At 36.9% G+C, this 17,955-nt stretch overlaps 2 protein-coding genes across 2 annotated transcripts in view; both read left to right on the top strand.

Moving 5' to 3' along the window:
* The window catches only part of LOC133524418 (hemicentin-2), a 237,384-nt gene that overhangs the window by 183,863 nt on the left and 35,566 nt on the right, over window positions 1–17,955 (top strand). The gene's annotated exons all lie outside the window — the stretch shown is intronic.
* LOC133524425 (differentially expressed in FDCP 6 homolog) overlaps window positions 107–17,955 on the top strand; it is a 24,731-nt gene continuing 6,882 nt past the window's right edge. The window contains exons 1-3 of the mRNA XM_061860426.1: window positions 107–363; window positions 15,554–15,742; window positions 16,722–16,862. Coding sequence (XP_061716410.1) covers window positions 271–363; window positions 15,554–15,742; window positions 16,722–16,862 — 423 coding nt within the window. The 5' untranslated portion in view covers window positions 107–270. The remainder of the gene's footprint in view (window positions 364–15,553; window positions 15,743–16,721; window positions 16,863–17,955) is intronic.

Genomic DNA, 17,955 nt, shown 5'->3' with positions numbered 1-17,955 from the left:
GGGCTTACAATATACAAGCCACAACTCATATCGGTCAGTCAAGCAAGTAACTTCAGCCATTTCCTTTCGCTTATCGCCAGTACTGTGCCACAGTCATGCCAGTATGCCAGTTCAATTCAGTCAGTACGCACTTCGGACGCGCGAGTGACACACGCGTTCCACACATTGGAATTCACGAACACACTCCCGTCTATTGTTTTCTACGATCGTCTTTTTTCTGAATAAATTTGAATTGTCGGTTTTATTGTAATGTGCGCGTGATTGGTGGAAATGTCGGCGCTATTGAAGAACGTTACGAACTGCATTTGGCACGCGTTCGATTCATTGCAGAATAAGGATGTGGTGCATAAGTCGAAGCTGAAGGTGAGCTGTTGGTGTATGTTAAAGTTATGTTTACATGCATAGCTATTCTGATTTTGTTTGTTATTATTAGGAATATATATGTCCGAAACTAGAACAATGAGATTAGATTGTGTTGAACTTGGTTTCAATTCAAAGTGTGATCATATTTTTTGTTTTGTTTGTTGGTACCTATTCATGCCAAATGTTTTTGTTTAGTTATTTCAACAATAAATACTGAGATAATTCAAACTTTCGTTTACAATAATTTAATGTGAATTTAGAGTTTATATAAGTTGTACCTTCATTAGTAATTCCAATTCCTAGATTAAATAGGTACTTACCTAGAATAAGCCGCGCTTTTCATTATTAGGCACTATTTATTCCATGAAAAGTTCGATATTAATTGAAAAAAAACTTGGGGAAGAAAACAGATAATTATTGGTCGGTTAGTCTATCGCGGACCTAACTTTGTGTGCTCAAATTATAGTAAGTACTTAGTGCTGAAAAATAAAACACAGTAACACCGATAATTACGTCATTGAACATTGTAATGTTATGAACCGAAAATTACGCAAACCACTTCGAAGAAAATCTTACAATGTAGCTCTATTCTGCATATAAAGGCTTCTACAGACCTTGCAATAAATGGCATACCTACGATATTAGGTGATTGCTGGCTAAGTAGGAACAACGAATTCAATCGACCAATCAAATGCCGCAATGTATTGCAAATCACATGTGATAATCGGTGATGTTTGGTGAGGTCATTATATGGGGCAACAGAAGTGGTCATTTCGTACTTGTCTGCTTCCTCCGTGGTTGTTGATGCAGTGATTTTTTCAACACAGATTATTATTAATATCTGTGTCAGACTGGTTTTCTTGTTTTGATATTTTTGTTTCTTAAGAGCCCGTTAACGATTTTAGAGCAAAAATGTAAAATTGATAGATTTAGTCGTTGAAATTGTACACTTTTTGTTACGTAATATCTAAATAACAAGTATTGGTTTCTATTAGCACGTTTTTCATCTTGCCTTTTAATAATGAGGTCGCAAGCAAGCGTCCCCGGTAATATGTGACGAGAAGGGGCAGTCTTTAAAAATTAATCAGATAATGATGGTAGTAAATTATACAAAATGATGTATAAGAACAGTTTCTGCAAATGTTGAAGATTGTTTAAGTATCAAAATTACCTTGAAATTAAGTCGATTTTCAGAGAAATTGTCACTTGTTTTAAAGTAATTTCTGGAGAAAATTGATTTCGTCTAACTTTCATTTACACTACTTCAAATTTATAATAGCAAAAATGTAGTTTATTAAAGTTGAAGTACAGGATATGTATAATACAAAATGACCATTTTTAGCAGTCCAAACTTTACAAATAAGATCGAGAAAATCACTGCTATACGCGCGTTTACCTAAACGTCCATCAGAAAAAAAATCATTACTAATTAAGTAAGCGAGTCTGTTTTCAAAAAAATGATTTATTAAAATGAAAGATAACAAGACGTGTTAATAGAAACCAGTACTTGTTATTTCTAATAGTTAACAAAAGGTGTACAATTTAATTTTTTTTGACATTTTTGCGACTAAAACTCTTAAGGTGCTAGTGCACTTCAAATATTCGCAAAAACGGCCTAATTTACTATGCCGCAAATAGAAGCATGGTATTCAAAACTGACACAATTAGCCTAAAAAGCAAAACAGTCCGACACAGATAATTTAATTACCTTTTAGATCTCAAAATTTCGTTACATTTAGTTAAGTTTAGGAAGAGGAAACAGTTGAGTACGAAACATCGTTTTTTGAGATTTTTACGCAGAATTCTTCGACTATCTTGGCGTTATCCTTATTACACTAGTTTTAGGAGCAGCTTCCGTTAGTGAGACGGATATATGTATTCACCTAAAATATTTAAATCTGAGCTCCTGCATCCTCTTATCTCTGTATCAGTAGGTAGCCAGGCCAATCTACGACGGGATGACTATGAGCCGATGTATGCTGGTGATCAAATCGCTGTACCTGATATTGTATTGTATAATTACTGTACAAGGTAATTAACCTTATTATCAAAAAATTTAGTCATGTACCTAATTCATGGCCAAGATGTAACAAGTAGTTTTTTAGGTAGACCTACGGTGAGTTAGATTCCCTAGGTGGATGAATTCTTTAAAATGGTCTGCACACAACAAAACTCTACGTCTGCAAATTTTGAACATTCCGTCCTCGGAACGATGTACTTCTGCTGAAAATGAGGACCGAAATTATGCCCTAAAAACTAAATCTCTCTTAGAAAAATATTATAGCGGAATTTAAAAGCGTTATGAAACTCTTATCATCATGCAAAATATCCACAAAAGTCACGTAAACAACAGACATTCTTCCCTTAACGAGGTCAATTGGAGTGTAAAGGTGAGAGTGATGGCTGTAGTAACGTCATGATGTCACCGTTCTCACTGAGGGAAGGGTTGGCTTTTAGGTCAGGCTTCATGTTCCATTTACTTAGTGAGGAATTGACGTCTATGAATACAATGTTTGTTTTTCTGTTAATCCATCCTACTAGTAGGTATATACTTACAGTAGGTACTTACTTACACTTACCTGAAAGGTATTAGATTCCATACAATTTTACCTGTTTGCACTGACTTGGCAGTAGCAATGCATACATATCTCATAGGAGTGCTATACTGACGTAGCACTTTGCAGGAAAACTTGGCGTGATCCGACTCTGTCTATGAAATTTCAGACTTAATTCATTTACTTTAAATTTTGAGTCTTTTCTATAAAATAGAGATAAACACCTAACTAAGAACCGCACTGTCTGATTTCGAACGAACCACTTATAAGCCATCTTAGGACACCAAAAACCAGTGATTACACTTTTCCCGATTTAAAATGTTATTACCATGTTATTGAAATTGTACTTAAACTGGCAGTTAAATATGAATAATTGTCCCAATTTCCATATCGGGCGAGAAATGTACATAAAAGTGTTAATTGACCAAAACTACCTTTATTATCACTCTGTACGCCGTACTTTCACGAGAAGTATTCGCCATAAGCACACAAAAAGCTCAGTAGAGCTTTTAAAGCCCGTGTGAGCATAAAAGTCCCGTTGCGCTCTTACAAAGGTGTTACTACTTACGTTCTTATGCACAGTGCACACACTCGTAAACTCGTAGGTGTGCATTTTAGTAAAAGCCTTCTTTGAAATGCACTCGTAGAAAGAGATTGTATGACGGTAGGTAGGGGGAGGGATATGAAATGTATAGATTAAAGGATCAACTAGGAAAATGGCACACGAAAGATGTTTGGAGACAGTATTCTAACTTCTAGGAAAGGTTAGGTACTTTACATTTTATTAGAAACCTAACTGAATACCTACCTAAGTACGATATGAAGACCGAAATAAATCATACGACTCAACAGAGGTGTTTATTATGAGAGCGAGAGAAAATTCAGATATTTAGGTTAGCTAAGATAGTCGATCTCAATAGTTAGGTATCTTAAATCTATAAATAAGTACTTAGCACAAAAATCACTATCTAATGAAGAAAACACCGGGTCCGTAGCAGTCGGCCAGTCGCTTTCATAAAAGAATATAGGAATCTACTTTCTTCAGCTAAATCTGAACTCAAGACGAAGAACATGGCTTTTAAGATAAAATCAGTAGTAAATAAGATATAAAAAAATGAGGAGTTAAGGAAAAACTATGGGTAAACATAATGAACATAATAGGTACTTGTTTAAAATGCAACTTCAATCTAATATAGGAAAATAGTCGCGAAATATTGGCTGCATTTATGGACGTGTCAACATTATCTATATGGAAGGTGGAGGTAAGGAATGGAATCTCCATGTACCAAAAAGTGTCATCAAAAAACCTTAAATGGGTGGCGCTACAATACCTAGAATAACTGAAAAAAAAATCAAATCATAGACAGCGCACTTCACTCCGTCAATAACGCCTAGGTTCTTAGCTACTCTAGTGCTACTCTGGAGAGATTTGGAACTATTATTTATAGCTGACAACTGGATACTTTTGCATCAGTTCTGCCTATGGAGATTGCATTCCTTAGCTCTACTTTCTATAATTAACTATGTAGAGTTAGACCGAGATAATTCTGCAGCGATTTTGATAGCATAGACTGCAAATCATAGAAAGTTTAAAATAACACTTGCACAGTCTGAGCTATCAAATCGCTGCAGAGTTTTCTTGGTATAACTCTATTTACTTATCTATTCTAATCTTTGCTTATATGTATATTACAGCTTAGGTACCTACTAACATATTTGTTTTAGATTTAGGCATCAATATATTTTGTTTAAAATAAGATAAGAAAGTGACGATTAAATCGATGTAGTAACTGCAACAATAATTGAATGGAGCAATATAAAGTACCTAGGACAGTAACTACTTATGTTATTAACTTTTTTAACCGTTTTGTCTAATGTATGTAGGTACGTAAGTATTATAAAATTTATAGTAGTAGTAGTAAAACACTTTATTGTACAAAGAGAAACATAAAACAGGAAAGAACACATATCATTTGTACAAAGGCGAACTTATCCCTTTCAAGGGTCTCTTCCAGTTAACCTTTGAGCAATTTATAAAACAATAATCTTACCTACATATATTTTGCCCCCAAATTTTAAGGACTAAAAGCGTGTAGAGTGTAATTTAAATGCAAATTATATGCTGTTTACGAGTATATCACCGTAGCATGTAGGTATACGTATCTCTCCTGATGTCCTGATGTAAGTAGTTTTGGCTTGTAACATTACTGGTAACATTAGATTTGATGTCCCATGTCTAAGAACGAAAACTACAACTTATGCCATGTATAATTGTATATAGTACGTAAAATATTGCTGTCTTATAATTGTTAGCACATAACAAATTAATTTATCAACATACCTATTTATAAGAAATCACGTCCGTAAGGCTCGCCCGCTAAAAGTCAGGGTATAAATTACAATTAAATGTCGCTAGGCGGCGTCGCTGGCGCCGTTTGCCGGTTACGGCGGTACCACATTCTCGTGCGACGTCAACTCCGTAGGGTTGTCGACTATTCTCATTTTGTACCTTTTCCATTTAGTATGAGTATCACCTATTATGAGGTACTTCCACAGAATAAGTAATAGTAGTACCGTAGAGAAATAAAACTTCCTACAAAACCAAAGTTTGACAGCGATTAAGGGAGCCAATCGTGCTGTCCCTTTCTAATGTATGGCACTATCCCTATCGGCTATTTAGGGTTGTCAAGTTTCAAGTCATTATCTTATCTGTGGTTGTGCACGCAAAGGGACGTCAAGTTGTGCCAATCCTAAATTCCTCATAATTGCTCGGAGCAATGCTGAGCCGAACGGAGCCGAGAATGCCCGAATGCTGCAGTTTAGTTTAAAAAGATTGAAATAACTATTAATATTAATAAATAAATATGAAATAATTATTACTTGAAAGTTTATATTAACCAAGTAGTTTCCCTATTGTACAGGTAGCATCGCACACATTTAAGAGTAACTATTTTAATTAAAACTGTCAAGAAAAAAGAGACAAATAATAAATAAAAAACCCTTAAAAGGTAAAAAATAAATATTTATAATCAGTCGTTAGAATTTAGAAACCAAAGTACCCAGATGTAGATTTTTGTTGAGATTTTAAAGTCGCGGCGGGGTATACTCGACTGTTTCCTACGTTGTTTTTGAAGCTAAAGTAATGATTTTTTTCAACACAGACTACTATTATTAATATCTGTGTTGGACTGTTTTGCTCTTTTTGATATTTTTGTTTCTTAAGGTGCTAGTGCACTTCAAATATTCGTAAAAACGGCCTAATTGACTAGGCCGCAAAGAGAAGCATGGCATTCAAAACTGAAATCAATTAGCCTAAAAAGCAAAACAGTCTGACACAGATAATTTCATGACCATGTAGATCTCAAAATTTCGTTATATTTGGTTAAGTTTTGGAGGAGGAAACAGTCGAGTACGAGATATCGTTTTTTGAGATTTTTCGCCTAATCTGGCGTTGTCCTTATCGCACTTATTTTTGGGAGCCTCTCAGCTCTCGTATCCTCTTAAGGTTTCCATCACCCATACTAGTATGGTGTCATAAATTAATTCGTATTCTCGTGTTTTTTATTATATTATCTTAATCAATTTAGATAAATTTTTATTCTCTAAAAATATTTTTCTCTCTGTTTACTTAAATAGTACAAATACACGACCATCTAGGGGCATAGAAAACAGCACAGAACAAATAATGCGCATTTAGAGTAGTGTTTGCATGATAAATGTTAATTTAACTCGAACCGGATGTCTTGGCGCCTATGCCGCAAATTAGTATGCCTAGACATTCCTAAAATACTGTAGCGAAAACCTTGCACAGTGGTACCTAACCTAATACAAACGCTGTGCTTTCAATGTAATACCGCGTGTGATGGATATATATAGTGATTAACTTTACCACTGCGCGATTGTAAAACGAGGCTTTAGCGCGAAAAACGAAGAAAGAATTTCGAATATGCAAGAGCGATAGAAAGCCAGATAACGAAATTTCGTTTTCGCAGTAGGCCAGACACACGGCCTGATTCAAAGAATGAGATACGATAATGATAAGTTCTCATTTATATATCGTTTGTATGTCGTATAATTGACAGAAGCAGCTTGATTCGGGCAACCAATGTCACTTTGACGTTAGAAATATCGCAGATAGATCTTATTGGAATCACAGCGGAATCAAAACAAACGTCAATTTTGACATGTCGTTTAGTTATTGATCTTTTAAACGTTTCTTAATCATTCTTCGAATCGGGCCGACAGTCATTGTCACTCTGTCATATAGACAAAAGCAACCATCGTACCCGTAGTAACTAAATTTTTATTTCATGACAAAAATGCTTTTAGGTGTTATTATAATTAGTAACCAGACATCTTAACAACCCTAGTTTCTTCCAAAAGTCAAAAATCCTTTTTATGTCAGCTTTCGTGCAGCCGTCCAAAAACATGACTGATTACGATTAGTCGATTACGTAGACACGACTAACATGAGATTTAAGTCCATTATCCTTAGATTTTTTTCTCGTAATGTGGACAAATTCGTGTAATTATGTAATTTCTCTGTGTTACTTAACACGTAACTAAATGTAACTTTGTTTTACTTCAGAGAGGCCCCCGCAGGCTACTTAACATCAGGCGGTCTGCAAAAATTGCAATCCTCCGGTCTCCGGTGAAGTACTTTTGAACACGTCATGTTACGAGTTGTTATTAATGCAAGTTGAATTTATTGCCTTGTAAATACATGCAAAGTGTCGATATTTCTGAAATTCAAAACATTTATGCGATTATGTATAGAATAACTAGGTACTTATTGAATCTTGCGCGTTCGTTTACATATTAAATGTAACATTCTTATAGTGCTGACCACTATATTATTGAACTGTGGAAATCATACACAAGTGTTAATCAAAATTCATAAAATACATACTTTATTAAATTTTTTATATACCTAGTCATAGTAATTATATATACCTATGGTTCTACAGAACAATAAGTATAGTTTTCCTCCCTCTGACTAAAAAAGAAATGTGTTGCGACACAAACACCTATATACCGCCAGTGTTGGCCGAACGTTAATTAGAATTGATCAATAACCATTATAAATTGAACCGTAAACCGTAACGGACGGTTACTGTTTACGGTTCAATTTGTAATGGTTCATGTTCAATTCTAATTAACGTTTGACCAACACTGTATACCACCAACCGCGAACACCAAGACCCTAGGAATTAATCCCTTTATTCATAAACGTGTACTAAAGTTACGATGCCGCTGATCATCGTTTGTCCCTTTCCAACATACCAATACGTCGGAAAGGGACAAACGATGATCAGCGGCATCGTAAATTTAGTACACGTTTATGAATAAGGGGGTAATGTCTAAGGAAATAAAGCCACTTGGTACTTTCGTAAACTTTCTACAAGTACATAGGTATTCTCGCTACATGTATGGTTACTATTGTTAGTAATAGAATCAGAACAAGCTAAGTTGGCAGCGATTTTGATAGCCCAAACTGTGCAAGTGTTAAGTAAACGTCATACTTTTATAGAATTTATACGTTTATAAAATAAAGCAATTGCACCGTCTGGGCTATCAAAATCACTGCCAACTTTAGTAACCTAAACCTAAGCACAAAACAGTAACAATAGCAAGTTGCGACTTGTGACGAAGTTTAATAGCAAAAAAACTATCATAAGTAATGAGCGTTGAAATATTCCATTTATATATTCTTGTGATTCATCCATAAAGTTGTCTGGCTAAACGGTAAGGTCACACGAGTCGCAATAAATGGAAACGAACCTAATATAAGTATTAGGTACCTACTTACCTCATGCAATATTCAATATCTTTTTTACTTGGATTATGTATGTATTTTGGACCTACGTCCTTAAACTACGTCCAAAAGAGAGGAATGGGCATTGTGAGTGTCATCTCGCTTTGTGTGGTAGGGCACAGCGCAGCGGATGTCATTCCAAATCTAGAGCAGAGCCCAACTGGGGTAGTACCTCCACCTTACAGAAAACCGCAGCCAAATAACACTAGACCCTACACATAGTGTTGTGTTCCTGCCGGTGAGTAAGGTTGCCATAGCTCAACGACGGGTTAGGGTCGGCAACGCGCATGTAACTCCTCTGGAGTTGCAGGCGTACATAGTCTACGGAGACTGCTTACCATCCGGCGGGCCGTATGTTTCTTTGCCACTGACGTAGTATAAAAAAATAAATAATAATATGAACATGTTTATGGTGATAAGTGTTTACATTTGCCAAACGGTCGTGTAAAATACCTACATTGAAAATATTTAGAAACAATTTTCCCCGCCGGCACTTCTTGTTATATAAAATACATAAATAACCTATATACTTCGGTCATTGATTACACATCTACGAAATCTAAACATTTACTAGAGCCCGTCTTATCTAACTCGCACCGAGCAGGGATACCAAGTGTAGTAGTGCCACTATTACAAGACAGGAATTTGATGTTTATGATGGCAGTTCCACATTCTGTCGCACACCAATTCGTTGCTAAATTACGTTAGACAGATTCTAGGTATCTTTCTAACATAAATTACTAGTACGTGGGCGACCGAGCTTTGCTCGGTTATAACTATTTATTGTAATATGGTGGTCTATAGCTGATAATCTTAACTACATTTTTTTACTAAATTAAACTTGTCTAAAACAATAAAAATCAAATATAAACTTGAACATATAAAAAAAAAAACAAAAGTTAGTCACCGGACGAGATTCGAACCCGTAACACTCGTTTAGCAATCCGCATCTTAACCCGCTGGACCAGACGGACAGTGGCCGGCAACACGAAATTAGCGACCATATTCTGCGTCGAAAGAAAAACGCATGAAAACTCGAAAACACGCGTTTTCCCAAACATAAGACTAATCTAGATAGATTGTATACCCCCAAAAACCCCCATATACTAAATTTCAGCGAAATCGTTAGACCCGTTTCCGAGATCACAGAAATATATATACATATATATATATATATATATACAAGAATTGCTCGTTTAAAGGTATAAGATATTATTTTACGTAATAGTGGTCGATAGTTTAATGTGTGCTTATTTGATAGATAATATTACTGGTAAAACAGTAGGATTCATATATCAACCACAATCAATAAGTTGAGGACAATCGCCTATTATTATTATACCAACAGACATGTAATATTATCCTCGGTATTACTAACAGCATAGTTTTAGCTGAGCTACCGACAGGTTATACCAACATTAGGTATCTATCTAATTTAATAATCAGGTATGACTCAATCCATTGCCGAAAAAATGCAAGGACCCACCTCAAGGTTGGCAAATATCATCATGTTTTTTTTTAGTTTCATTTAGATTAATCAAATCTTGTAACCTCAAAACCTCATTGGGTTTAGGCTTTCACTAGGTAGTTTACAGTGATGGTAAATGAATTATAAACTAACTTAAGTAAAAAAAAAACCGGCCAAGAGCATGTCGGGCCACGCTCAGTGTAGGGTTCCGTAGTTACTCTTCCGTCACAATAAGCTAAACTGGAGCTTAAAGTATAGTAAATTGTTAACCAAGGGATGAAACGGCACCTTTCACGCGAGTTAAACAAATAGGCAAATTTGCATAATCAGTACCTAATTAGGTAAAGTAAGTCTTTTTACTATGAAGGGGGAACTTTTTGCGATAACTGAAAAACAGCTAAACTGATCATGTCCGCTATAGTTTTCATTTAATGTCTTTCTTAAGCTCTACTTCCACGATTTTTTTCATAATTTTTGGACCTATGGTTCAAAAGTTAGAGGGGGGGGGACACAATTTTTTTTTCTTTCGGAGCGATTATCTCCGAATATATTCACTTTATCAAAAAATGTTTGTTGAAGACCCCTATTAGTTTTGAAAGACCTTTCCAACGATACCCCACTGTAGGGTTGAAGCAAAAAAAAATATTCACCCCCACTTTACGTGTAGGGAAGGTACCCTCAAAAAAAATATTTTTTTTAGATTTTATTGTACGACTTTGTCCGCTTTATTGATTTATATATCCATGCCGAATTCCAGCTTTCTAGCACTAACGACCACGGAGCAAAGCCTCGGACAGACAGACAGACAGACAGACAGACGGACATGGCGAAACTATAAGGGTTCCTAGTTGTCCTCCTCGTCCTCTTAATTAGATTAGGTTCCTAGTTGACTACGGAACCCTAAAAAGTTGTAATCGTCCTCTTAATTAGATGATAAGTAACTGTTGTCAACAGTCTAAAGATGCCTAGGAGATATATCTTACCTAAATTTTGTTTAGAAATAATGAACATTTAGACACGTTTCTACATTCTACATTATTGCGCCTATAGCCTTGAAAATGGTTCTTCAACGTGATTTGTGTTACGTAGTGGCTTGCGTGAGCGAATAACTCGCGATGCGACACGGCGCGGCGCGGCGGCCCAACGGCATTCGCGTTCACAACGAGATCGCCCACGTAGGACACTTCCATAGGAATTCACCCGCGCCGCGCCGCGCCGCTTCGCGTTTGCGAGTTATTCGCTCACGTAAGACAACACCTAAAAGCCTAGTCAGGTCGGTTTACAAAGTATCCAGCATACACATACCAAACGAACACTATAGTATATAATATGCATAAGTAGTAAGTACTGATACGATTTCTAATTTCGTTGGAGGTCATAGATGACCTAAGTTGAAATGGACACTATATACATAATGCTAACCGCACCTACAACAGTAACGCGTCATCTGAGTAGTAGCGAAATAGCATTGCTTACTATAAAATCATAAGTAATTTTCATAATAATATCGAGTTAGTGTGGGCGGTAGGTCATTCCTCACTGACTCACCGTCTGACTGTTTTGGTACAGAAATTATAAGTTATACAAAGATATAATATGCTACCTTATGCTATGTTGATAGAGCTATTATTCTATTAACAGACTAACCGAGAAGTGTTAAGACTAGACGTAGGCGAAATAATCGATTACTATAGACACAACGTTTAGAGTACCGATATTTGCCAAGGCTATCCTAGGTAATTATATGTATCGTAACTACCGTACTATTGCTGCACTGTTATTTAAAGTTATTAGGTACTCGTTATATTTTATTTTGCATTTACAGCGAGCGGCAAAAGTGTATGGATACATTATGACTGGAATTTATTCATAAAGTTGCCATGCACTTTTGCAGCTAGTTGTAGTCAGCTTTTAGATACGTTTGACTTGTAGGTATCTCTGACTGACGACTGACTGACCTTTTATTTCCAGGGGTACTAACACGTTTTTCTTGTAAGACGGTAGAAAAATATAGTTATTTTAAAGGTTCATAAGGTCTCTCAAAAATATTACCAAATTCATAAACTGAAGGCTTTTCAAACCGAGACTTTTTAACATTTTGCAACAATAAGTACTGTTCTATATTTTAATTAATTTTACCAATGTATTTACTAACATATTTTTTTAAGAATTACTCATACTTACTAACATATTTAATTTTAATCTTAATTTATATTTTGGTTATTTTTAATGTAAGTTTATAATGTTTATATGGAATATTTTGTGAAATAAATTATGGAATTGAATTGAATTGATTAAGTAAATACGTCTAATATTCGCCTAAATGTTATGCCTATTGAATCACTATATTTGGCACTAGAACTAAATTGGCTCGATTGCTATAAGTAACATTTATAATGTGTTATCGTTACCTACTATCATCAATCAATCAATTGATCATTATTTAGCTTACATAAATAGCTGGCTATTTGTGGTGCGGAAATCAGCTCTATGGATCTAAAGAGACGTGGATGTTAATGTCTCCGGGGGCGTCTCAACAGGTTCAAATAAAAAAGCGCAGACTGAGATATTTCTTTATCTAATCACGTGTTTTGTTAAAAACATTACCATCACAACTCTTAAGACGACATCATGTAGGCAAGTCTTTCTATGTTTTCAACCGCGCCTTGTTAACCAAACACTCATTATGAAAGCACGTTACCTACCTACGACTGTCGCCATGATGGATCACGTACAGCGCCGACTACTCGCTTAGTTGCTCATTACCTAAGATAAAGAAACATAATACGAGGTGGTTTGGGGGTCGCGGTGAAGCTACTGCTACACTGATAGCGAAGCCATTGCTTAAACATAGCTGTGATATACCTAACTCAAGTAAATTGTGTCTAACTTACACCTTGTTAACTCGTTGGTCTTATGTATCAGTCAGCTACAGAATAAACCTGCCGGCCTAGCCAAGGTTGTGTCTCTCTATCACTTTTCCATATTAGTGCGACAGTGACAGTTGCGTTTCGATCGCTACGGAGCGTAAGCGACTTGCACGTTGACTATGCGGCCTGATCCTTGAAAGGGCTTGGAATCCTAGGATCCTGGAAATCGTGTTTGAAAGAGTCCCATTATTATTAGGTTAGGTTGCAAATTAAATAAATATTAGGGGACATCTTACACAGATCAACTAGACCCAAACTAAGCAAAGCTTGTACTCTGGGTAATAGGTGACGATAAACACATACTTATATACATAGAATACACCCATCACTCAGGAACAAATATCTGTTCATCAACAAATAAATGCCCTTACCAGGATTCGAACCCAGGACCACCGTCTTCATAGGCAGGGTTACACACTAGGCCACACCGGTCGTCAAATAGGCACCCCTATAGCGATTTGATCGGGGCAACCTGCCGAATCCTACGCCGAGCAGACAACTCAGACGACGCTGCGGATATCGAGCCACGCTGTTACGTAGTCGCCCAAATCCAAAGTTTAATTTGGTAGTATTTGTCTCTTTGTATTTACTTTTATTTTGTAGTTTTACAGCAGTGCTTTGGTTTTGCTGTAATGCTGTGTTACTTATTTGATCAATAAACTAAATAAATTTGAGTTTTTCTGACGAAAAACGATATCCGATGAAATGGCATGGCTGACAAACCCCGTTATTCATATAACTTTATCAGCCTAAATGAGGTAATTTATGTTTTATCCTTTTTTTGCAAATACACATGTCGAAATTACAGATTAAGACAACCGATAAATAGCTTTTTAATTAAGGTTTGCAGCCCATTTATGAATAACGCTATATACTTTGTTTTATGATAATGACATATTTTTTCCCACACCAGTTAGTAAAGACTCTCTTGATTATTCAAAAACTGACGAGAAAGTTGCATTTTATCCACATGTGGGGCAAAGTAATCTGATGCAAATTTTATCCTTATGCTAGGGCTCGTAGAGTTGACTTTTAAATGATGATTTTGAATGATAAATCTTTAATAACTTTGATATTGTAAAATTACTATTTTCCTAGCGTTAGTGTGGTGAAAATTATTGTTTCACTCGGTGGCTAATTTTGTTTAACCCTCGTGTCTTGAAAGCCTCGCAACGCTCAAAGTTCCGCTTTTCGAACCACTCGCTACGCTCGTGGTTCAATTTTGGAATCTTTCGCATGCTCGGGTACTAAACAACAACTTTTCCCCCTTGTTAAACAAATAACTATTTTAAGCCGATTCTTTTCGTCAAACGTTATTTATGTATATTTTAAAGTACTTACATGACAAGCATTGAAAAGGCATTGCCCATTGAAAGTCAACACTGCCAGTGCGTGCCTCCGACTCATTACCTCCGATAATCGGCGCTTCGGTGAAGCCCCTCCAAAGTTTTCGTACCTACCTAGCTATGTACTCGAGAATGAAAGTGGTTTTTATAAGGATGTTTTAGCCCTTACACAGGCAAATTAACACATACTAGCTTACGAGAAGTTAGGGGATATGTTTGTGAATTACTTAAGGTGCCCTAGTTCAAAGAGCGGAGTTTTTGAAAGATCGCACCGCTTTTTTACATCACTATACGGTTGCCAAAAATTTCATTAGCAATCTTGAGGATTTTCTCTAGTGATTTCATCGATTCGAGTCCTGATTTTTTGACTTTCGCTCGATAGAAAAAAATCTCGAATATAGGTCTAAAACGTACTTAAAAAATGTGTAATAATTTATGCATAAAAGCTAAAAATATGAAAATTGGTTTTATAACTGCTCTATTTTATTTTTAGGGGGAATCCATCGATTACTTTTTATGAACTTACAACAAATTGAAATTAAAAAAAAATATATCCGCGGTCACGAACACGCACATCCACCTCGCTCACGCTTACTCTCAGTGAGAGTGAGAAAAGAACACGAACCTAAGGGGCCTTAATTAAGAAAACACTACAAACTGACGCTACTACGGTTAGAGTAAAACAAAATTTTATGCAGAAACTTGAGGACAGGGTCTGGAAATCGTCATTTGTGTAAATAAATAAATAATAAGGGACATCTTACTCAGATCAAGCTAGCCCCAAACTAAGCAAAGCTTGTACTACGGGTACTAGGCGCCGATATACATACGAGTACTTGTATAGATAAATACATACTTATATACATAGGAAACACCAATGACTCGGGAACAAATATGTGTTCATCACTCAAATAAATGCCCTTACCGGGATTTGAATCCAGGACCATCGGCTTTATAGGCAGGGTCACTAACTCACTACTCACTAGGCCAACCAATCGTCCCGGACTGATAAATTTCGGTCTAAAAATAAAAACTAAATAAGAAAATTCTCCAAACTAAAAATTTGTTCGCGATAGGTACTAACAGCAAACATCGGCACACTCCTCGACTTGTACGGGGTGGAGAAAGGCCTCGACCACTACAAGTCCTCTGCAGAGCTGACCTTCGAAGAGTTCAAACACTACCTTCAGCATGAGGTGTTCAGCAGCCAGCCCAAGACCACCACGCTTCAGGTCGTCAGGGAATACGAGACGAAGATTAGTGAGGTGGGTTGGTGAATGAACATCTTTGCACTTACACAACTACTTACTTACTTACTCTGTTGGCTCAGCGACCCAAAATGAAACTTGGCCTCCGACACAAGACAGCGCCACTTTTCTCGGTCCTGTGCGACCTCTCGCCAATTATCGACTCTAAGCTCGCGCAGATCCGCCTCCACCATGTTGCTCCAGCGATACCTAGGGCGTCCGATAGGACGTCCTCCTGCTAGGCGACCCAGGTACGCTCTTTTTACGTTCCGATCTTCGTCCATTCTCTCAAGGTGGCCCAACCAACGCAGTCTGTGGGCTTTACTTTCTCCCATGATGTTTGGTTCAGCCACTAGGTTTTCAATCTCACGGTTCTTAAGGACTGTCCAACTTCCATCCGGTCTTCGTTTGGGGCCCAGTATTTTACGGAGGATTTTCCTCTCGGCAACTAGCAGCATGTTTTCTTCCTTGAGTGTTAGTGTCCATGCTTCGCATCCGTAGGTTAGGATTGGGCGAATCACTTACACAACGAAGCTCGCTAAATAAAATATATGGCATGCTCTTATAGTTTCAGATTGTGTTGTGCGAGTTTCGTTTTGATATTGTCATTGATATCAATGTGAAAATCAGTGTGAAATTTTTAAAAATGCGTCACTGAGTTTACAAGAAATTCGTAACTATGATGATGGATCACGTACACTTTGCTCCCATATGTCTGATATGGGAGCATCCGAGGCGCTCAAAAATATCTGAACACGTAGTCTGTTGCCTTAACATTGACAAGAGGCGTGTTCAGATATTTGTTGGCACCTAAGCCACTACTGTACCTATCGCGTGATTTAAACGCTTCATTTTTTAAATCATGATCCATCGTCCAAGGACGTATATTCATCATAACCTAGATACTTGTACTTACCATCGATGTCGAATGGAAGATTCTGTTACAAAAAATACCTTTTTATCCAGATAATTGAAGTTGATGGAAAATCTGTTCCAGGTGTGCTGGCTGGTGTGCCGCAAGCACCACCTGAGCCGCGATAAACCTGTGTTTGACGACGAATCGGTCTTCAAGCTGTTCCGCATCTTCTGCCTGCTGGCCGACTTGGTGCAGGACGCTGATGCGGCCGACCGTTATGTGGTAAGAACTATCTATTATTTATTGAAAGAGCTGCTGTCATCCATATAGCAAAGTTTGCAACACAAAGTCGTCTGGTATTTGACACGTCGCTTGAAATGCTGATCAGTCCATATGTAGTAAATGGATATCAATAGGTACTTCTTATTATCAATATTACTACCAGGCTCAACGCAATTTGTAATTTAAGAGCGAGTTCTTTTCACAAATATGTAAGCAAGGGCTATGACAACGAAGTAATGATACCAGGGACCGATGACGCACCGACCCCTTTTAAAGGACGAAGTAATGATACCAGGGACCGATTACGCACCGACCCCTTTTAAAGGACGAAGTAATGATACGAGGGACCGATGACGCACCGACCCCTTTTAAAGGACGAAGTAATGATACCAGGGACCGATGACGCACCGACCCCTTTTAAAGGACGAAGTAATGATACGAGGGACCGATGACGCACCGACCCCTTTTAAAGGACGAATTAAGAAGATTTATTACTAACGAATTTTAAACCATTTTGTATAACAATTTATTTCCGTAAGAGGCGTAAGAGAAAGCTTCAGTATCTTTTGTTCCCAATGCATATCCCACCCAGTTTTCCCCAGAAAATTTAAAGGTTATCCTCATTAAGTTAATCATAAATTACAATCAGTATCAACCTATCATTAAAACCGCAGATAATTTTAATGCTACAAAGGTTGCTCATGTTTTTGTGGACCTCCCGGGACTCGTGACGTCACGCATATCAAATGTCCACACGTTAATCAGACTTGCTTATGAAAGTCCATGTGGACACCATATGCGGCTTGAGAAATGTCGTTGACATTTACACCAGTCAACGAGGTAATAAATTTAATTATCTTTATAAGTGACATTGTAACCAATCAACTTATTCTTATTGCAGTAATAGTTTGGTAGTAATAGTAGGTATGTTATCTATCAATTCTATCATACTTTAATCGACGACGAAAAGGGTGGATTTTTAAAACAAGTTGTTTATGTAGATACGAAAATAAAGAGTTACCTTAATTTCAGATACGGATTAGAGGCTTTACTAAATATAAAATAAACTAAGTAGGTAGCTTTTCTATTTTAG

Source organism: Cydia pomonella, chromosome 13 (assembly GCF_033807575.1).
Source record: "Cydia pomonella isolate Wapato2018A chromosome 13, ilCydPomo1, whole genome shotgun sequence".
Taxonomy (NCBI): domain Eukaryota; kingdom Metazoa; phylum Arthropoda; class Insecta; order Lepidoptera; family Tortricidae; genus Cydia; species Cydia pomonella.
The sequence above is the reverse complement of the archived record's forward strand: the minus strand, read 5'-3'. Positions and strand labels throughout refer to the sequence as shown.